Consider the following 23,144-nt stretch of genomic DNA (forward strand, 5'->3'; position numbering starts at 1 on the left):
ACAAATAAATAAATGTAACATTGTCCTTTTAATTGAAACACTAGAATTCCATTCATTCCTGTTGAGGGCTGCTCATTCTGAGGAGTACCAATATGGCAGCAGGTGGCTTCAAAGCCTCTCACTGGCCAATACATAGCATCAGCAATCCCGGGATTATATAGATCATTGGTTGGCACTCAGGTCGGCGAGATGCATCAAAGTTAATTATTATATTTCTCTGTGACAAAGGCTATTCATACACATCCTTTTTAAAACATGACAGATTTATTTACATATCATAATCATAAAGCACTACTTGTTTAGAAGTGAACGCAGTCTTGACACTAGCATCAGTTTCTCAGAAATGACATTGTTGTTTACTAATGCTACGAGGGAAAATCTTACACCTGAAAATCTCACATATAAACAGAATAGACAATGCAACATAACAAATGATAGAGGATCCACTTCTGCTGGATTTTCTGTTCTATAATAGCTAGAAATCCATTATAGAGAATAGCTAAGGCTTATGTGAAACGCATATACGACACTCGTAATGATCTTCCCACATTCACCGTCGAGTTAATTGGTGTTCAACAACCGCGAACAACTGCATTGGTCCCATTGTCACGGCACGCTCTCCCTCCTCCCTACCCATTCTGAAAGGGTTTCCAATCACGTTGCTGACAAGTAGGAGAGCCATTTAGCAGACTGTAGTGCATTTCAAATCTACCTTAAGTGGTCCTGTGTGGATCAGTTGGTAGAGCATGGCGCTTGCAGGGTTGTGGGTTCGATTCCCGGGGCCACCCATATGTCAAATGTATGCACGGATGACAATAAGTCAAATTGGCATATGCTAAATGGCATATATTATTATATAAAAAGCATGTCTGTTTAGAATCCATTGAACCATAACCACCTCATAGCAGTCTCTTGTTACCACAAACAGCAGCTTTCCTAATTCAGGTAATGTCAGTTGTCGTTATGACATGTAGTGGTCATATCCTTTTTATGGACTGAATCATTCTAAATGTCATTATTATTTTCTAAGGAGTACGGCGAGCCTGTCCTAATATGGACACCAACAGGCTGATTACCCCGCTTGCATCGCAAAATAAATTTAGAAATCTATATTATTAAATTATTGCACCCACACTGCTCGCATGCGTCAACGGGTATCTGCGTTGCCAAGGGCTAAAATAGAAGTCAGTTCTATTTGTGACACAGATCGCGCTGCAATTCCTGCCTCTCCCATCTCCTCATTGGTTTGTAGAAGCAGGTACCCACCACGTGTCACGTCCTCATTGGTTATACCCACGTGGGTGACTGAAAGACGAACGAGGTCAGTGTAATGCACCTAATTTATGAAAGTTGCCAATCGCAATATAAAGTCAAGAGAAGAAAAGGCCTAGGAGGAGAGATGACTAGAAACGATTCGCTTGACCGTTTGTGTGGATTAATTGTCGGAGGACCTTGTGCATTTCAGGTAAAATAACAACTCAATGTTTATATCCCAGGACATATTAGCTAGCAACAGCAATCTAGCTAAATAGGACAAATTAGCTAGCAAGTGCAAGCTAGCTAGCTAAATTGCCATAAATGTTTAATGCTTTTCGACCTGTCCCCAAATTAATGTAATTGGTTCAGAGTTTGTTTTGATATTTTAACCTGCGTGTCATGATCGCGTTTGGTGTGGGGGAACAAAATACATTTATGCACGATGGCGCACGCGTGCAGCCGGTTTGGGTTCCGTGTTAAGGAGATTCAACTAAACCTTATTTGTCCAGCCATGCAGCCCCAATTCTAATATGGACACCGTAAAGGAGATTCAACTAAACCTTATTTGTCCAGCCATGCAGCCCCAATTATTTAAAAGAGACAGAAAGACGTGATCTCCCTGACTCGAACGCACGCATGCGCACACAATAAACATTTTTTCTGGACATGTGAGCATTATGTGCTGTTTTAATATGGAATGTATGCCATCTCTAGGCAACACAAACATTTCTGTACAACCGTCAACATATAAGACAACATACACATACATATATACACATGTATATATATTTGTGAGTGTGTGTATGTATATATATACATACACTCAAAAATATATAAAGACAAGACAAGTAATGTTCATAAAATTGACGTTGGCTTAATAAATAAGAGGTAAATGTAGAAAGTGAAGAGAAGGAATGACCCTTGGAGTAGTGAGCAGTGACAGTAACACTTTTTAGCAGTAGAAGACCTAGACCCCTTTGACTAGGGTCCCCTGGATCTATACGTGTACACTAGTTCTCACTCTTTCAAGTTTTACGTCGACTCATTTCAATGACCTGTTGCTGTGAATGAAGTTCCTTTGGGCAGCCGAAGCAGAGAACACATACAAAGTGCACATCATTAGCCAATTAACTGAACAATAATATATATATAATCAAGGTAAGAAGTTGACTGACTAGAAAAGAGCAACACTTCATACAGGGTCTTTGATTCTCAATCCATTTGACAATTCAATGATTATATAAAATTACAAGACAATCCTTGAGCTAACACCACTTCAGGTGGGATTTACAAAGTGGTCACAGGGCAATCAATGAACCATTATATCCCAGTATGGCCATGACTCTCTCATGTGCATTTTAGTGGTCAGGCCATGTGCAGTGAAGGTTAAGTCTAGTGCAGGGTGAGAGTTCAAGGAAGGATCGTAAAGACAGCAAATTATGTAATGCTCTCAAGTTTCAGACTCAATCGCTTAATTTTCTAGTCAGCATTTCCCCCAAAAATTATTGTCATCAGACAATATCATATATTTCTGTGTTTTCCAGTAAACAGTAGTGCTGCTATGATGCTGAGGGGCTCTCATTTAATATCAGAGACACAGTAGCCACTGGGCCCAAACTGGTTGAATCAATGTTGTTTCCATGTCATTTCAACAAAACAATTCAATATAAAGACATTGAATCAACATGGTCATTGACATAAAGGAATTTAGGTAATTTGTCTTTTTTTCACCCAACTTTTAACCTAAACCCAATAATGGTCAAAACGTTTGTTGGTTTTACTATGAATTTACGTTAGTTGACAAGTCAATCAAATGTAAATCAAAACTAGACGTTGAAGTGACATCTGTGCCCAGTGGGTAGCCACCCTAGAAAGAAAAGTACATTTCGCTCCCTCCAAAGAATTGATTTCTTCAATTATGCAATACAATTGCCTTATGATGGAACAACACAAGCTATACAAAAGGTGCTTTAGACAGACATAATTTCAGGATCAAGAGAGGGTTCTCTTGAGTATTGTACATAGATATTTAAACATTTCTATGCAACATTTGAGACAAAACAACTACATTTTCCCTGGGCTGTCACTATAACCGCTTCTATGTACACAGAAAGTTTGACAGCAAAGCTTAAGTCATTACATTGCAGTACAGGACTGACCAACATGCACACCGAATCCTAACTTGAGATCAGCATACCAGGCTCTTAAACCCTTTAGTTGATGAAAAATATGAACAGAATAAAAAGTTACTTAAAGTTTACTGGTGCTATTCACCTCAAGTTAAGGAATTTTTGTCTCAAGTTTTTCACCACGTTCTGTTGACTAGCATCTGTCTTTTTGACCAAGTTCATGGCAGTTTTCTGGGCATCGTCAAGCATTTCATTTGAGGGTGGACCCTTGTCAAGTTCCTTGCCCCTCCCACTCAAGGGCACTGACTCTGCCTTAGCCCCGCCCTCCTCCCGTTGCCTATACTCATCTGACTCCTGATAGGCCCGGCAGCGGTCGATCACAGCCATGATGGAGATTTTCTCTCTAGTGGTCGGTGAACGGATCTGGACATAGCTATCTATGTCCTCTACCACCTCTCCTCTCCTTGCCCTGAGTACCATCTCCAGTGGTTCTGCAGAGCTGGATTCTGTCTCAGGCTCCGGAACCTTCTCCACAACAACGACCCTGTGGTCATTGGGCATGGTGGCCTGTGCTGAGATGTAGTAACTGTCATTAGGGACTTCATCCTGGAGGTTCTGCAGCTCACTCAGATGCAGCCCACTCAGCCTCTGGTCCAGTGACCCGGCCCTGTGGAGCCTAGCCAACCCCTCTCCAGGCCCAGGGTCCCTGCTGAGGTGGGGTCTGTATGCCGGAGCCTCGACCGTACCAGAAGCAGTGACTAAGCTGGAGCAGAAGCTTGAGCGCCTTTTGGGGCCGCTGTCCATTCTCTCAGGAACTGAACGGCTTCGGTTAACTGGTGGCAGCTGGGACTGATCTTTGTCCGAGCTGGCATACTTGCAGCGAAGTGTCCGCACGTCGGGCCAGTTAAAAGCCTCGGTAGGCGTAGGATTGAGTGGGCTCTTGGCGGACATGCGGCCGGGTGAAAGGACCCGGGGACTGCCCAAAGAGCTAGGCATGTGAGCAGGGTTGGGAGATATGGCTATAGGACTCAACTCCTGGAGAGTGCTCATACGATCAAACGAGAGCAGGGGCAGCGTCAAGTTGGGTTTACCTGTAAAACACAAAGCACACCACATAAACAAGACTTAACAGGAAGTATCTGAGCGTCAGAGAATCAGAATAAGTTGAAAGTTCTGTTTTTATTTTGGGCATTCTCGTGTGGTATACTGTAATTCTCCGAAGGGACACTGTGGTCTATATTGCTTAGTAGTAGTTTTGGTATCTACAGGTATGTTTACATGCACACAATATTCACGATTATTGTGAATACTCTGAGTAAAACAATATTCTGAGTAATGACAAATCTACAATGCACTACAAAACATCACATTCGCGTTCTGTCAGCATAGTTTTTTGACTGCTACTCAGGCAGCATATTACGAAGGCAGCGCAAGACATTTCTTCCAGTTTCCAGAAGCTTCAGTGACTTGTGTCGGGTTCAGGAAAATAGAGTCAAAATGCGTGCTTTAAGTGCTGCTGTACTGCTCATGCTGCCAATGTAGTAGGCTGCATTGACAACAGTGGGAGCTTATCGTGAGCTCCGTCTCATGTCCGTCACGACCGCTAATATACCCACGACAACGACATACCAATGACACAATTTAGCAAACAAGCTAAATTGGCTGGAGAATACTAATTAGCATTGCTAAAACCAGCTACTCATCATCCTACCTTGACTCACCCAATGCCTTCTCTTCTGGAGTAAGTTGCTTTCCTGTGCGCTTGTTTGCCGAAAAGTATTCAGAGAAAGAGCAATACTCCGATTAAGGCTTTTACTTGTCCTAATAATCCTATAATAAATGTGGAAAATAGCTCGATATTCAACCTATTTAACACGGAGTATGCTTACTCTAATTAAGACCTTACTCTGCCTTACTCAGAGTATTGCCATAGTCGAAGTAATACTGGTTTAGTGTGCATGTAAACTACATAGGCCGCATAAATAAAAACTGTATGATTTGCTAAGCAATCTATTAGTAAACTTTTCCATCAAATCTTCCCCCCAATGTGGGCAGCCCTATCAGTCACTGGAAACCGATATTTGCCAGGCTAATAGGAGAGCACCTCCTAGCGAGGCTAAGACTAGTTCAAACCCTACTTGGTAAAAAGAATTACACAGCACTTCTTGAGGCACAACACTTAGGGACAAACAAAGCTCTTTCCTACCTGAGTGCACATCATTTAGAAAAACACAACACTCTTCCATATCTTCCGTACCTGAGCTCTCTGGCTTCTCTTCGATCACACAGGGCAGATTCTTCTTTCCAAACAGGACATCTCGCTGCCTAGGAGCTGGTGTGGTGCACTTGATACGCTGGCTGTACTGCCGGGCCAACTGGAAAACTTTGTTCTTAGCCATCTCCGCATCGTCCAGTGACTGAGGCTCCTTGCTGGCCTCCTCCCCTTCCTCAGCCCTCAACTGGATGACCCTGGGCAAAGGAGCTCTGGAAAGCCTACCCTCGTCAACCCTGGATCTGCGGGGATCCCTCACACTCGCTGTACGGCCAAGCCCAAACACCTTGCTCTTGATGGGCGAAGGGCTCATGGACTCTTCAGTGATGGTGCTCAGGTCAGCTTCCTCCAGTATCATAAAGGAATCGTCAGGCTCCAATTCAGAGTTCTTCTTTGGAGTCTGGCTCCTTCTGCACAGGATTGGACCAGCGACTCTAGAGGTCTTCTGTTGAGCCTTGCTGTCTTTCACAGGGCCTCTGGCCTCTCCCTGGGATCTGCTCCCTTTTTTCTCCATGTCCTGCCAAACCTTGATCATCTCAGACGAAGGTCGGAACTCCTCGTCCTGGATGTGCCTCTCCTGTAAACCCTGAGACCGGTCCTTTCTCTCTGCCTCTGAACCCACCACCTCAGGCTTCTTACTTCTCTCCAGCTCCAGTGAGTCAAATGATGCACTGGAGGTCATGCAGTCCCAGACATTTGGAGCCTTGGATGAATCAGGTTCAGAAGTGGAAGGGTGAGGTGCAGAGGAAGTGGCCAAGGCTGATGTATCACTTTTCTCTGCGCCAGGGCTCTCGTCCGAACTGTTGAACCAGCTGACAGAGTTCTTGACAAGGCCAGTAGGGATGTAGGTCAGGCTCTCCCTGCGCCTGAGGCTGAAGTTGGCATCCTGGTGCTCGGCAGTCTCGTAGTAGCTTTTGATTTTGTCAATGAGCAACTGGTCCTGCTTGGATAGGGTAGAGTCTCTCCTCCTGTGGATCTCAAAGAGGCTGTCATCCCTCGGAGAAAGCATAGTCAGATCCGTTCCGCCAAAGTTGTCCTGGGTTGGTTCGAAGCAGGCGCTGTTCAGCCAGTGGGGGCGTTCATTGGCTTCGCCGCCAAGGCTGAGGGTGCTGCCAGTCCGGCTGGGAAGGCGTGGCGAGGGGCAGCCAAGGGAGCGGGCATCATCCGTGCTGCCTCGCCTGGCGGTATTGGTGAAGTGCTCCGCGATGGCACTGGCTTGATTCAGTACGGAGGGAGGTAGAATGCTGCTGGGCCCGCTCTCCTGTGCTGCTGCTACTTCCTCTTCCTCCTCTTCTTCTGAAGATTCTGCACTGCTCAATGTTTTTATGTCATCTGACTGAGATGCTGATGACGCCCCGGTCTGTTCCTCCATCACATCCTCCTTGTCACTCTGGGTCTCTGGTACCTCCATCCTGGGGGGAGTGGTGCAGACCTTGGTGGGAGTGGTGCAGACCTTGGGGGGAGTGGTGCAGACCTTGGGGGGAGTGGTGCAGACCTTGGGGGGAGTGGTGCAGACCTTGGGGGGAGTGGTGCAGACCTTGGGGGGAGTGGCAGAAGCATTCTCTGGGTCCGAGGGAGCTGGCTTAAGCCTTTCAGTGGACTCAGGGGCAGAGGTCTTGGTCTGGAGCAGCGGCTTGTCCTGAGGAGCCTTGGAGAAAAAGTGTAATTCTGAGTAAGAGCACAAAAGCAACCTCCATCCTTAAATCTGCAATTTATAACTTTTTGGGGTGACCCAAATTCACATAGAAATCGGAGTTATAGATCTGTAATTTCCATTGAAAGCAAGAGTAAGAAGGGGTAGAAGTGTTCTATGTGCGCTGTTTCTATACTTTCCTTTCTTACGTTTCGCTTTTGCGTCTTTTACTTTAGGTTTTGTACAACAGATTCAAACAGATGAAAGTACTATATTTTTGGTTACTGAAAAAATATTTCACAGCGGTTTAGATGGTACAATGATTCTCTACACTATGCATTGCTTAGTTAGTCACAAACTGAAATTAGGCAAACTATTCACATTTTTGCCACCAGGAACTGGCAGAGGGATTTCTGCATATTGCACATTTAACATTCATCAATTCTCTAAACAAGTGAAGTCTTTTTCAAAATACACTGAAAACAAACAATGCAAAATGTGCATCTTTAAAAATGTGTCAGTACCTGGGTAGTTCCATGAAATTAGTGCTTGTGCAACTTTGATGGGGGTAGGGCTGGGTGACATGGCCTAAAAATTATATCTAGATTTTTTCAGATTTATGAGCGATTCACGATAAACAGCCGTGGCCAAAAATTGAGAATGACACAAATATTAATTTCCACAAAGTCTGCTGCTTCAGTGTCTTTAGATATTTTTGTCAGATGTTACTATGGAATAGTGAAGTATAATTACAAGCATTTCATAAGTGTCAAGGGCTTTTATTGACAATTACATGAAGTTGATGCAAAGAATCAATATTTGCAGTGTTGACCCTTCTTTTTCAAGACCTCTGCAATCCGCACTGGCATGCTGTCAATTAACTTCTGGGCCACATCCTGACTGATGGCAACCCATTCTTGCAAAATCAATGCTTGGAGTTTGTCAAAATTTGTGGGTTTTTGTTTGTCCACGCGCCTCTTGAGGATTGACCACAAGTTCTCAATGGGATTAAGGTCTGGGGAGTTTCCTGGCCATGGACCCAAAATATCGATCTTTTGTTCCCCGAGCCACTTAGTTATCACTTTTGCCTTATGGCAAGGTGCTCCATCATGCTGGAAAAGGCATTGTTTGTCACCAAACTATTCCTGGATGGTTGGGAGAAGTAGCTTTCGGAGGATGTGTTGGTACCATTCTTTATTCATGGCTGTGTTCTTAGGCAAAATTGTGAGTGAGCCCACTCCCTTGGCTGAGAAGAAACCCCACACATGAATGGTCTCAGGATGCTTTACTGTTGGCATGACACAGGACTGATGGTAGCGCTCACCTTGTCTTCTCCGAACAAGTTTTTTTTCCGGATGCCCCAAACAATCGGAAAGGGGATTCATCAGAGAAAATTACTTTACCCCAGTCCTCAGCAGTCCAATCCCTGTACCTTTTGCAGAATATCAGTCTGTTCCTGATGTTTTTTCTGGAGAGAAGTGGCTTCTTTGCTGCCCTTCTTGACACCAGGCCATCCTCCAAAAGCCTTTGCCTCACTGTGCATGCAGATGCACTCACACCTGCCTGCTGCCATTCCTGAGCAAGCTCTGTACTGGTGGTGCCCCGATCCCACAGCTGAATCAACTTTAGGAGATGGTCCTGGCACTTGGACTTTCTTGGGCGCCCTGAATGCAAATTGCCATCATGCAGATGGCGAAAATTAATATGTGTCATTCAAAACTTTTGGCCACTGCATTACGAACAGTCAGCAATAATCTAATGAATTCAGGGCTTGTGTAATTATACCTAGGCTAAATATAAGCCTTCCACAACCATAAGACCCATTCATTATTTTATTATTTTATCAAAATAGTTTAACCTGCTTTTTTTGCAATAAATCACTGATCTGGCTTTCAAGTCTGTCTATGAAAATGCCCTTTTTGTTACAAATTTTACTAGAACCATGCATAATTCGCTCTGGATAAGAGCGTCTGCTAAATGACTTAAATGTAAATGTAAATAATGCACATTCACTAATAACATTTTGTAGCAGGCATTAGGCTGTAGAAAACTAACAGAGGTTTCATCAACAATCTCTCAAACCCACGTGCTAGTGAATAGCCAGATCATATTTAAAGTTTAACCAACTTAAATCTATTTGTCAGCTAACAAGGTGGAACAGTTGAATTGTTATGAACACACCCTTATGCTTGAGAACAAGCGGACGTAAACTCTCCTAAAAAATGCGATACAGGCATTTGGAATATAGCGCTAAAACATTTATTTCTGAGCATTTTTTCATGGGAGTAGAGAAAATGTTTGCTGCAATTCTACACATTTTGATATTCATCACATTCCCAGTGGGTCAGAATTTTACATACACTCAATTAGTATTTGGTAGCATTGCCTTTAAATTGTTTAACTTGGGTCAAACGTTTCAGGTAGCCTTCCACAATAAGTTGGGTGAAATTTGGCCCACTCCTCGTGACAGAGCTGGTGGAACTGAGTCAGGTTTGTAGGTCTCCTTGCTCTCGCACACCCTTTTTCAGTTCTGCCCACAAATGTTCTATAGGATTGAGGTCAGGGCTTTGTGATGGCCACTCCAATACTTCGACTTTGTTGTTCTTAAGCCATTTTGCCATAACTTTGGAAGTATGCTTGGGCTCATTGTCCATTTGGAAGACCCATTTGTGACCAAGCTTTAACTTCCTGACTAATGTCTTGAGATGTTGCTTCAATATATCCACATAATTTTCCTCCCTCATGATTTCATCTATTTTGTGTGGTGCACCAGTCCCTTCTGCAGCAAAGCACCCCCACAGCATGATGCTGCCACCCCTGTGCTTCACGGTTGGAATGGTGTTCTTCGCCTTGCAAGTCTCCCCCTTCTCCCTCCAAACATAACAGGTCATTATGGCCAAACAGTTCTATTTTTGTTTCATCAGACCAGAGGACATTTCTCCAAAAAGTACGATCTTTGTCCCCATGTGCAGTTGCAAACCGTAGTCTGGCTTTTTTATGGCAGTTTTGGAGCAGTGGCTTCTTCCTTGCTGAGAGGCCTTTCAGGTTATGTCGATATAGGACTCGTTTTTATTGTGGATATAGATACTTTTGTGCCTGTTTCCTCCAGCATCTTCACAAGGTCCTTTGCTGTTGTTCTGGGATTGATTTGCACTTTTCACACAAGTACGTTCATCTCTAGGAGACAGAACGCGTCTCCTTCCTGAGCGGTATGACATCTGCGTCGTCCAATGGTGTTCATGCTTGCGTACTATTGCTTGTACAGATGAACGTGGTACCTTCAGGCATTTTGAAATTGCTCCCAAGGACGAACAAGACTTGTGGAGGTCTACATTTTTTTTTCTGAGGTCTTGGCTGATTTCTTTGGATTTTCCCATGATGTCAAGCAAAGAGGCACTGAGTTTGAAGGTAGGCCTTGAAATACATCCACAGGTACACCTACTATTTGCTCAAATGATGTCAATTAGCCTATCAGAAGCTTCTAAAGCCATTACATACTTTTCTGGAATTTTCCAAGCTGTTTAAAGGCACAGTCAACTTAGTGTATGTAAACATCTGACCCACTGGAATTGTGTTACAGTGAATTTTAAGTGAAATAATCTGTCTGTAAACAATTGTTGGAAAAATTACTTGTGTCATGCACGAAGTAGATGTCCTAACCTACAGTTTGTTAACAAGAAATGTGGAGTGGTTGAAAAACTAGTTTTAATGACTCCAACATAAATGTATGCAAACTTCCAACTTCAACTGTATACAGGGTATTTGGGAAGTTTTCAGACCCATTGACTTTTCCCAGATTTTGTTACGTTACAGCCAATTTTCTAAAATGAATAAAATATTTTTCTCCTCAATCTACACACAATACCCCATAATGACAAAGCAAAACTGAAAAGAAAAAAAAAGTAATATCACATTTTCTTTAGTATTCAGACACTTTACTCAGTACTTTGTTGAAGCACCTTGGCAGCGATTACAGCCTCGAGTCTTCTTGGGTATGACGCTACAAGCTTGGCACAGCTGTATTTGGGGAGTTTCTCCCATTCTTCTCTGCAGATCCTCTCAACCTTTGTCAGGTTGGTCGGGGAGCGTCGCTGCACAGCTATTTTCAGGTTTCTCCAGAGATGTTCGATCGGGTTCAAGTCCGGGCTCTGCATGGGCCACTCAAGGACATTGAGACTTTTCCAAAGTCACTCCTGTGTTGTCTTGGCTGTGTGCTTAGGGTCATTGTCCTGTTGGAAGGTGAACCTTCGCCCCAGTCTGAGGTCCTGAGAGCTCTGGAGCAGGTTTATCAAGTATCTCTGTACTTCGCTCTGTTCATATTTCCCTCGATCCTGACTAGTTGCTCAGTCCCTGCCGCTGAAAAACATCTCCACAGCATGTTGCCACCATCATGCTTCACCGTAGGGATGTTGCCAGGTTTCCTCCAGACATGCATGGTTTCATCAGACCAGAGAATCTTGCTTTAAGGTGCCTTTTGGCATACTCCAAGCGGACTGTCATGTGCCTTTTACTGAGGAGTGGCTTTCGTCTGGCCACTCTACCATAAAGGCTTAATTGATGGAGTGCTGCAGAGATGGTTGTCCTTCTTGAAGGTTCTCCCATCTCCACAGAGGAACTCTAGAGCTCTGTCAGAGTGACCATCGGGTTCCTGGTCACCTCCCTGACCAAGGCCCTTCTCCCCCGATTACTCTTTTTTTGCGGGGCGGCCAGCTCTAGGAAGAGTCTTGGTGGTTCCAAACTTTTTCCATTTAAGAATGATGGAGGCCACTGTGTTCTTGGGGACCTTTTAAAGCTACAGAAATATTTTGGTACCCTTCCCCAGATCTGTGCCTCGACACAATCCAGTCTCGGAGCTCTACGGACAATTCCTTCGACCTCATGGCTTGGTTTTTGATCTTACATGCACGGTCAACAGTGGGACCTTACAAAGACAGGTGTGTGTCTTTCCAAATCATGTCCAATCAATTGAATTTACCGCAGGTGGACTCCAATCAAGTTGTAGAAACATCTCAAGGATGATCAATGGAAACAGGATGCACCTGAGCTTAATTTCAAGTCTCATAACAAAGGGTCTGAATACTTATGTAAATAAGGTATTTCTGTTTTAAATGTGTCATTATGGGGTTACGTGTGTACACTGATGAAGAAAAACATTAATTTAATCAATTTTAGAATAAGCCTGTGATGTAATAAAATGTGGAATTAGTCAAGGGGTCTGAATGCTTTCCGAATACACTGTATGTGTGTGTGTATATATATATTTAGTGGAGCTTGCATTCAATTGCCCCTACCCGTTGCACACAAAAAGCTTCCATTCCCTGTCACAAAGAGATTGAAAGCTGATTTAAGATGACGTTGTCAACCATGTTACTTTATTCGGCATAGAGTATTTTTTATACATAACCTCAAGATGGGAGGGAATATATGTTTTTTTTTAGGTTGAAAATGTGCTCTTTATGACAGAATGTTAAAATGAAGTGAATCCCCCCCCTAGCCAAGTTAGGCTACTCAAAAGGCACCTATTTGTTGGAGAGACCCACCTATAAACCTCACATGATCTACAGTACCATTTTATCTTCCAGATTCTGACACGTTATGTTGCTGTGACAGAATGAATCTGAAGCAGAACGTTAGGTTGGACAGAGCTTCTAATCTGAGAGGCAAGGTGAAGTATTTTGGAAGAGACACATTGACCCAGACAGGCCACTTCTACTGCCATCATTCGATGGAAGACATCAGTCAAGACAGATGGGCACAACGTGTCACTGAATAATGTCAGCGGCACTGGCTGAAGCAGGGAAAGTGGTGAAGACAAAAGCCAGAAATTTGAGACCGATGAAAGTGGAGTGGACAGCAGATGAGTAATGTTTTCCCTCCATCCCCAAGATGATGTTTGATTTTTCACAGTTTCAGACAGTACAGTGAGGAGGCACAAACACCAACCAGCTCCGTCACTCCTTTACCTTTTCCACGATGCAGGTGCTTTGCTCTGTCCCTGACTGTACCACAGGACCAGATGAAATCCCATTCTCTTTGTAAGACCCATTCTCCTCAATTACATCGTCTCCCTCTTCATCCTTCAGGAAGAAAAATATATTTTTAGAACCAGGTTTAAAATATTTAGAATTAGCTTCCTAACCTCAGCCAAGACAGGGCTAATGCATCTTGATAAGCAATAATACAATATTTGTCTTCAAGATTGTTTTCATACAATTGTATAAATTGCCAATAAATCTGTTATTTTTGACCCTATAGTCTTATAGTCTCAAATTACTTTAATTACAAGAGTGAAAAATGATACCGGTCTGTTTGAGATGTACATAGTAAGAATGGGACTCATTATTTGAGTCTGAAAATACAGACGGCAACACATTTGGAAGGGGATTAAAGCCAGGTAAAGCCTGTGTTGTGAATCAGCAAACTTCATTATCAACAGCCCACTCTATGCGCACAAGATTAGTTGATCAATCCCAGCAGACATGCAAATCAGTGTTGTGTTAACAGACGACGCTAATGTCAGACTTACACTCAAGTAGAAGCAAACGCTTATTTTAGTTCAGCATAAATAAACAGACAAATAAGAAAATACCGGGGGGATGTTTTTAGAGACATAGCTGGTTTAAACAGGACACTATGCATGCAGAACTTCTTCAGGACTGGTCAGTAGTTTAGAGCACAAACAGAAAGGGTGACACCTATTTTCTTAGTATGCACCTGTCCTGGGAGCAGTGTCAGAGTGAGACGTTGGAGCCAAGGTTTGTGCTAAACTGAGAGATGAGGGCAGTTACCTACTCTTTTTAATTCCCTTTTTAATTCCTTTTAATTGAGAGATTCACAAGAGGCAATGACAACGACATTGTAAATGGCAGCAAAACAACAAAGGTCCTTTTGTCAGTTAAATAGAAATTAATAAGGTTCCATTCGTCCCCTTGCTTTTGCAGCACCGGCAGTCACTCAAACATGCACAAAGCACAGTCAATCAACATAAGCAGCGTTAGAGGTGCTCCGGGAGTATGACGATCATGCATCTATTAGTCTAACGCAGTCGAATGTAGAAAGCATTGAGACAAAGAGCATCCATGCTTAGACGGAGCATCATTCATAAAAGTCAGTCGCCGTTTGCAGGATATGAATAGCATTGACATGGGGTTATCCAAGACATTAGTAGGTTATGACTGACAAGACTCTGGGCTAGACTAGGGTGGACCAACGTGGCCAAGCTGGGGACTGGAGGGGGGTAGCTACAAAGCTTAAAAGAAGAAGGAAACCCGATGGTGGCAGCTAGAGCCTCACCGTTGTGACCCCCATGGAAAGCAAAGCCCTGGCTCTATAGTGCCAGCAGGAGATGGCGGCCAGCATGGAACTGGCAAAGTCCTCTACCTGGTCTTCCTCCATCAGAATATCATCCGAGTCACATTCCTCCCCCAGAGTCGCCCTGCCCTTGTGGGATGCTGACCCTGTCCTCGGCTCCTCAATGTCACTGGGGCTTAGCCTCTCAAGAGAGTTCTTCCTAAGGCCCATATCCTCCTCCTCTTCTTCCTCCTCCACACTAGGCCTCTCAGCCTCGGACTCACCTAGGCTCGAGCCCAGGGTGCTGACACTAGCGGCTGCCTGAATGGAGCGCGGGTCGTCTGGTAGGGCCCCTTCGCTGTCTGCGTGCTGTAGCGTGAAGTCACACAGATCACACAATGCATTTTGTCTGACGAACCACCTCAAGACCTATTCAGTAAAGCCTGTTGGGTATCTCCACACACTCAGCAAATACCATGGATTGTGTGAAAACATGAGTCCTATTACAAAAATCGTCTCATACCCACGTGGTGACATTATAGAGCTACAATAAATCCCAGACAGAGCAACAGGATGGTTCCTATTAAGACCCCTAGGGTGCCTGGGAATAAGACACTGATTGCCAATTGACAAGACACATGCATTCCACATTGAGTCCAGAGTTCCCCCCACCTTTGGATAAGACACTGCATGGAGTGAAAATTTAATAGAATTCTGTTAATTTGTTCTGAAATAATCATGAGAAAGCAACCATTGAGGGCAGTTCCAAAATATAACATTTAATTTCCTGAATTGAAGCCCACTAAATGAAATATGTCAATCTCCAGATGTACGTTTCCTCTCACTTAAGAAAAAGCCTTCCTTTCTATGTTAGCCATCGTTGAACGGCATGTTAACCGACATTATTAACCGTAAATTCCCCTCGGCTTTGAGAGCAGAGATAAGTGCAGCATAATAGGGCACGTGTTTGTTATCAAGGACAATTTAAAATGGATCACTCTGGGCTTACCTTGAGGACGGCTGTAGGATCCCCACCGATAACAGGACAGGTGAACAAGGGAAGATAAATATTTAAAAATGTTTAAGAAAAAGGGACAAAGAGCAAAGTATTCAGTCAATTGTAATTAAACAAGTCTATGATAAGCCAAATCAAAATGCACGCAATGACTATGATACCTCCCTGATAATGAAATTGAGTTCTCTTCTCCAATGAATTAGTCTAATCTTCTTAGACGAAATCTTGCCAAATATTCATATGACTGACAGTTCCATATTGAGTTCGGAAAATTAATTAGTCAGTCTGCAATCTGACATCATTGTTTGCTTGGACTAAACCTAGCTCACTGTCACACCACACAAGGTGCATGAGAAAATAACATGGATAATGCTAATGTCACATTTTTCACTAAAAAGTCTGAATCAATCGAATGGGCAAGAGACACTGATCGGCTCTCCAAACCACATTTGACTACTAGAAAAGAGCTGGAGACACTCGATGGAGCAACCAAGCGGCTTTTATGCTCTCATTTCAGAGGGAGAAGTAAAAGACCTTAGCTTTTGTTCTCCCCAAAACGAGGACAAAAGGGCTTTCCTTTTACTGCTACCCACAGTTCCTTTGAAGCACCTGCTGTGTGATGGTCCCTCATCACAGACTGGTGGAGCAGCGTCAATTTGTATAGTGCACAATGTCTTTGTGACGTATTGTTTTATTAATGATGTAGACTATTGTTTTTTTGTGATGTTTTGTTTCAGTTTGGACCCCAGGAAGAGTAGTGGCTGCCTTGGCAGGAGGTAATGGGGATCCTAATAAAATACAAAATACTAGACATAGAATCCACCATTTGCACCAGCATCATAGGAGATGCACATTTTCTCAAGCCAACCCTTTTATATTTGGTTACCAACTGTGACTATTACACAGAGGAAGTAGGTTCTGAACAGTCACAAAAAGGTTCTCAGAGGTGTTTGTCATAATGGCTGATGATGACATATGAAATTGGCTGGGATGAAAGCCTTGTGTCCTTACCTTTGGTGTTCTTCAGGATCTGTTTGGTCGGTTCTGAGAGAAATAGACAATGAGCAAATCTCAAAAGCGAGCCACTTCAGACAGTCCCCGCCTCATCACGATTCAAAACTGCATGGATGGTCATTGTCAAATCCTTTTCAGTGAGATACAATATTTAAGTTATGTAAATGTGACACGTAAAGCCAAATCTGAATCCAGGCTAACAAAGCATGTAGAGTAACCGTTAGCTACGTGACTGACACACAATTTGAGCATTGGCCAAATCGGATCTAAATTTGAAAACACTAGAGTCATAATATGTCTCCCCATATAATTTCCCTGTACTTTCACATACACAATAGTGAATGGGTTTGCACATCAAATAATAGATATTTGAGTTTCAGGACTAAAGTTGGGTGCTTACCTGACTGCCGTCGCCCCTGACGACCTTCTCTGGGAAACTCGTCTGATATGCAGGACATGGCCTTTTTCATTCTCTCTGGACTGTACCGGAACTTTGATGGGTCTTTTAGGCACAGATACAAACAACATGGGTTAACAGACTTACAAATCATGAATCACACCTGATGAACTTATAGTATAATGAATGACATCATGATCCAAGAAAAATAAATACAAAAATCTTTTTTTTTTTTTCAACTGACGCATGATGCTCAATCCACTCACTTTCCAATATTATTACAGTATGTGGCTTTTGTATATAATTAATACATATATTCATGTCCATTTATTCTGGTCAAGTACTAATGAAGAGGCCTTTTTAGAGGAAGCAGTCTGAAATAATAAATACACAGCGACTGCCATTCCATTATTTCTATAACATTTATTAATAAATAACTTATCTATACTGAAAAAAAAACATAAAACGCAACATGTGAAGTGTTGGTCCCATGTTTCATGAGCTGAAATAAAAGATCCCAGAAATGTTCCATATGTACAAAAAATGTATTTCTCTCAAATTGTTTACATCCCTGTTAGAGAGCATTTCTCCTTTGCCAAGATAATCCATCCACCTGACAGGTGTGGCATATGAAAAATCGGATTATTACCTTATACCTTGTGCTGGGGACAATAAAGACAGCTCTAAAATATGCAGTTTTGTCACACAACACAATGCCACAGACTGCAGCAATGCAATGTCCACCAGAACTGTTGCCAGATAGTTTTATGTTCATGTCTTTACCATAAAACTGCCTCCAACATTGTTTTAGAGAATTTGCCAGTCTATGAGCTCCATATCCGGCTTCTTCACCAGCGGGATCGTCTGAGACCAGCCACCCGGAGCGTTGATGAAACTGAGGAGTATTTCTGTTTGTAATAAAGCCCTTTTTTGGAGAAAAACTAATTCTGATTGGCTGGGCCTGGCCAACCCACTTGGGAGCCAGAACCACCCATGGCTGCGCCCCTGCCCAGTCATGTGAAATCCATAGATCAGGGCCTAATGAATTGATTTCAATTGACTGATTTCTTTATATGAATTGTAACTCATAAAAAACGTTGAAGTTGTTGCATGTTGCGTTAATATTTTTGGTCAATATATTAAAAGCATCCCTCTCCGCCACTCCTAAAAATAAATCAACTTCATTCCGATGTTGCTTGGATGTAAAAATATGCTGGATAGGATGGGGTGGCTGGGCAGTAAAGTGCATTAATAATCACTGCGAATACTCACAAATCGAGTCCATTTCTAAGATGGCCTCCTTTGCCTGATAAAAAGAAACACAAAAACAACCGTCAGCTATCCTCCCTTAGATTACCCCCTTCCCTCTTTAATCTTAGCAATAGCACCTCATGTGTACCTTCTGAGGGATGATGGCTTGATGGTTTTCTAGAATGATTCTTTTGATGTGATGGGCCCATAGTTTTCTCTCTTCCACAGTCTTGGCCTGAGGGTAAGAGAGTTGGAGAGGAGGGGTGAGAGAGGGGGCAGGTAAATTCCTATGCATTCCCACAGAGAATTCACTGCAGTAAGAAAAACACCAAAAACAAAGACAGTATTATGGCTATGATAATGATGGCGATTATTTGTTTTGGCAAAAACCAGGCCAGTACAGCAGTACACCTAAATTCTACAGGTGCAGGTTCTTAAGAACAGCAGGGCTGTATTTCAATCTAGTCTACATTATCACACAACAGGAACATCGCCTGCAAGGTGGGAGTTGACCTACTTTAAATATTCATACAGTTGTATTATCAGAATCAGCCATGAACACACACACACACACACACACACATTACTATCCTTGTGGGGACGAAACAAATTTTTCCCATTCAAATTCCTATTTTCCCTAACCTAACCCAAAAGCTAACTCATAACCCTGACCCTTAAGTCTAAAATGGCCTTTGTCCTTGTGGGGACCAGAGAAATGTCCCCACTTGTTAGTTTTCCCCCTTATTTTACTATCTTTGTGAGGACGTCTGGTCCCTTCAAGGATATAAAAACCAACCCCCCCCCCCCCCCCCCCCCACACACAATACTGTAATCTGATTCACATGCTACACAGGGTTATCTATGGCATCCATGATTCAAAAAGTCCACTACTAATGTGTCTTAATGTTCTCCTGCCATGTCTGAATTCCCATTAATTAGCCACTGTGGTACTGTGCGGTTGGTTGAGAGGTCTCCCTCACTCACCTGCACTGTGTGGGGCTGCTTGGGGTGCTTGTAGTGAGTGACGCTGAAGCTTAGAGAGTCCTTGGCACTCTCGATTAGCATGAGGGTGGAACACTGTAGCCAAATGAAAAACGAGTGAAATATAGTTAAGAGAAAAGATTGGTCTGCACTCAAATAGGGAAAATTAGATGTAATACTAAAGTATATTAATGAATTCAGTGTGTAGGGGACACTGATGAACACTTTGGCGTATCAAACCCAGTGTCACCAGAAAGATAGGAAAAACAAACGTGACATATCAGGAAGTTGGAAGAAAGTTAGAACGAGAGGATTTTTTTTTTTTTCATAGAGCACAGAAAGGAAAGGAGTAGATCAGCTCCAGTCCTACTACCTAATCTGTCATTCATCATCAGGAAAGAAAGGAAACGACGACAGGAAGCTAGTTTAGACCAATGGGACAAACCACAGATAAGACAAAACACACTCAGCTCTGTTTTTCAATTGAATTAAAATTAAATTCATCTTCATTAATCCCCTTATCCCCATTGATAAGACATTATCAGAGCACAAGTGCTAATTTACATAAATCTCCAAATAATGAATACAATAAATGCAACACAGAATACAATACATTACTTTTTCCCATTCAAACTGTAAGTGAAAGGAATATAATGGAGACCTTTTAACAAGGAAAAAAATTGGATTTGAAAGAGAAGAAAAACACAGGACAACAGGGTTGACAAACCCTGACCCCTAACCCTTGACCCTTGACCCCAGCAAGCAGCGCTCACCGAGATGAGGGTCTTGAAGACGTAGTGCTCTCCTCGACGCCTGGTGATGAGGAGCATGCGGTCGAAGAGGAAGAGTGTGCGCTCGTTCTTGGCCCGGTGGACCTTGAAGGTGCCCTCCAGGACCAGTTCCCCGTACGTGGTCAGGTCCGGTCCTTTCCAGTTGATCAGCAACGACTGGACCTCCTGGACAAGCCAACAGAGATGAGGTGATATTTATTAAACACCCAACAGCAATAGACATCATAGGGTGAAAAAGGTATCATTGTGGCACAAGCCATGTTAAGCAATTCATTTCCCCAAAATGCTCAAGTGTGTTTCTTGAAGGTGTGCAATTAAAGGGGTATTGAGTTTAGCCAGGTTGATGGGGGGTATTTTGGGGTTGTTGGGGGGTGTTTTTGTATTGTTGGGGGTATTTTGGGGTTCGTTGGGGGGTATTTGAGCAGTGAAGGCTCGTCAGAGGTGGAAGGGAATGACCATCACAGGAAGGCCAAAAAGATCATCAAGGACAACAACCACATGAGCCACTGCTTGTTCACACTACTATCATCCAGAGGTCAGTACAGGTGCATCAAAGCTGGGACAGAGACTAAAAAACAGGCCATCAGACTTAAATAGCCATCACTAGCTGGCTTCCGCCTGGTTACGCAACCCTGCACATTAGAGCTTCTAAGGTGAAAAAAAACTGCTTCTATGTCAAGACCATCAGACTGTTAAACAGTCATCACTAACATAGAGCGGCTGCTGCCAACATACAGACTCAAATCTCTGGCCACTTTAATAAACTGACTTAATAAAGGTATCACTAGTCACTTTAAATAACGCCACTTTAATAATGTTTACATATCTTACATTACTCAACTCATATGTTTATACTGTATTCTATACCATCTACTGCATCTTGCTTATGCCGCACGGCCATCGCTCATCCATATATTTATATGTACAAATTCTTATTCATCCCTTTACATGTGTGTGTATCAGGTAGTTGTTGTGAATTTGTTAGATTACTTGTTAGATATTACTGCATGGTCGGAACTAGAAGCACAAGCATTTCGCTACACTCGCATTAACATCTGCTAACGATGTGTATGTGACCAATAACATTTGATTTGATAGAGGCTTCCCCCCTATATACATAGAATTGGGATCGTTGGCCACTTTAATAATGTTTACATAATGCTTTACTCATCTCATACGTATATACTGTATTCCATTCTACTGCATTGGGGCGGCAGGTAGCCTAGTGGTTAGAGCGTTGAGTCAGTAACCGAATGGTTGCTGGATCAAATCCCCAAGCTAAAAATCTGTCGTTCTGCCCCTGAACACTGTTCCCCGGTAGGCCGTCATTGTAAATGAGAATTTGTTCTTAAACTGACTTGCCTTGTTAAATAAAGGTTAAAAAAACTACCAAAAAATATATTTTTTATCAATGCCACTCCGACATTGCTCAATCTAATATTTATATATTTCTTAATTCCATTCTTTTACTTTTAGATGTGTGTATTGTTGTGAATTACTACAGCACTGTAGGAGCTAGGAACTCAAGCATTTCACTGTACCCGCAATAACATCTGCTAAATATGTGTATGTGACCAATAACATTTGATTTTAAGCCACTCCTGCGTTGTCTTGGCTGTGTGCTTAGGTCATTGTCCTGTTGGAAAGTGAACTTTCATCCTAGTCTGAGGTCCTGTGTGATCTGGAGGAGGTTTTCATCAAGGATCTCTTTGTATTTTGCTCTGTTCATCTTTTGCTTGATCCTGACTTGTCTCCCAGTCCCTGTCACGGAAAAACATCCCCACAGCATGATTTTGCCACCACCATGCTTCACCATAGGGATGGTGTCAGGTTTCCTCAAAACGTGACGCTTGGCATTCAGGCCAAAGAGTTCAATCTTGGTTTCATCAGACCAGAGAATCTTGTTTCTCATGGTCTGAGAGTCCTTTAGGTGCCTTTGGCAATCTCCAAGCGGGCTATCATGTGCTTTTTATTAACGTCTGGCCACTCTACCATAAAGGCCTGATTGGTGGAGTGCTGCAGAGATGGGTTAGGGTTAGCCTTCCAAAAGGACAACCATCTGCACAGAGGAACTCTAGAGCTCTGGCAGAGTGACCATTGAGTTTTTGGTCACCTCCCAGTCCAAGGCCCTTCTCCCCCAATTGCTCAGTTTGGCAGCTCTAGGAAGAGTCTTGGTGGTTCCAAACTACTTCCATTTAATAATGATGGAGGCCACTGTGTTCTTGGGGTCCTTCAATGCTGCAGAATTGTTTTGGTACCCTTCCACAGATCTGTGCTTTGACATAATCCTGTCTCGGAGCTCTACGGACAATTCCTTCGACCTCATTGCATGGTTTTTGCTCTGACATGCACTGTCAACTGTGGGACCTTATATAGACAGGTGTGTGCCTTTCCAAATCATGTCCAATCAATTGAATTTACCACAGGTGGACTCCAATCAAGTTGTAGATACAGCTCAAGGATGATCAATGGAAACAGGATGCACTGAGCTAAAAGTCGAGTCTCATAGCAAAGGGTCTGAATACTTATGTAAATAAGGTATGTTTTTTACATTTTTAATACATTTGCAAAAATGTCTAAACCTGTTTTTGCTTTGTCATTATGGGTTATTGTGTGTAGATTGTTGAAGACCTTTATTTATGGAATCCATTTTAGAATAAGGCTGTGACGTAACAAAATGTGGAAAAAGTCCAGGTGTCTGAATAGTTTATGAAGGCACTGTAGTTTGGGGGTAATAGATCCTCCAAACAGAGTTTAATACATAATCAAGCCTAACTGCACATGATAAACCAATATATTCCAACAAGCTCTGACCAGTAAATAGCTGGCCCCATGAGAAATTAGCCTAAGAACCCATTGTAGTCGCTGTTTATTTTTACACGGCCTTTGACGACAAGCTCCCATGTATTGCCCTGCGAGGGCTACTCTGTGAGGGTCTCCCGGGGTTGGCTGTGCCATGTTGTCTCTGGTCAGAAATGTTGTACACTCAATCTAATTTAACAAGAGAGGAGAACCATGGAGGGTTTGTAATTGATGTTCAGAACATTGGGATGTGTTCCAAATGGCACCCTATTCCCTTTATAGTGCACTACACCACCCCTAGGGGCCTCTGGT

General features: G+C 42.9%; 1 protein-coding gene across 2 annotated transcripts in view; it reads right to left on the reverse strand.

Annotated features, from left to right (window-relative positions):
* Positions 1–245: 245 nt before the first annotated feature.
* The window catches only part of LOC129817724 (pleckstrin homology domain-containing family G member 3), a 126,411-nt gene continuing 103,512 nt past the window's right edge, over positions 246–23,144 (reverse strand). The window contains exons 9-19 of one of the 2 annotated variants that reach the window (XM_055873231.1): positions 20,013–20,195; positions 19,243–19,335; positions 18,407–18,493; positions 18,280–18,313; positions 17,011–17,112; positions 16,608–16,640; positions 15,591–15,601; positions 14,672–14,950; positions 13,255–13,368; positions 5,644–7,306; positions 246–4,477 (exon numbers count right to left, since the gene is read on the reverse strand). In XM_055873231.1, coding sequence (XP_055729206.1) covers positions 3,528–4,477; positions 5,644–7,306; positions 13,255–13,368; positions 14,672–14,950; positions 15,591–15,601; positions 16,608–16,640; positions 17,011–17,112; positions 18,280–18,313; positions 18,407–18,493; positions 19,243–19,335; positions 20,013–20,195 — 3,549 coding nt within the window. In that variant the 3' untranslated portion in view covers positions 246–3,527. Of the gene's footprint in view, positions 4,478–5,643; positions 7,307–13,254; positions 13,369–14,584; positions 14,951–15,590; positions 15,602–16,607; positions 16,641–17,010; positions 17,113–18,279; positions 18,314–18,406; positions 18,494–19,242; positions 19,336–20,012; positions 20,196–23,144 lie in introns of both variants that reach the window. The other variant, XM_055873230.1, reaches the window with a different exon arrangement.

This window comes from Salvelinus fontinalis, chromosome 20, assembly GCF_029448725.1.
Source record: "Salvelinus fontinalis isolate EN_2023a chromosome 20, ASM2944872v1, whole genome shotgun sequence".
NCBI lineage: Eukaryota > Metazoa > Chordata > Actinopteri > Salmoniformes > Salmonidae > Salvelinus > Salvelinus fontinalis.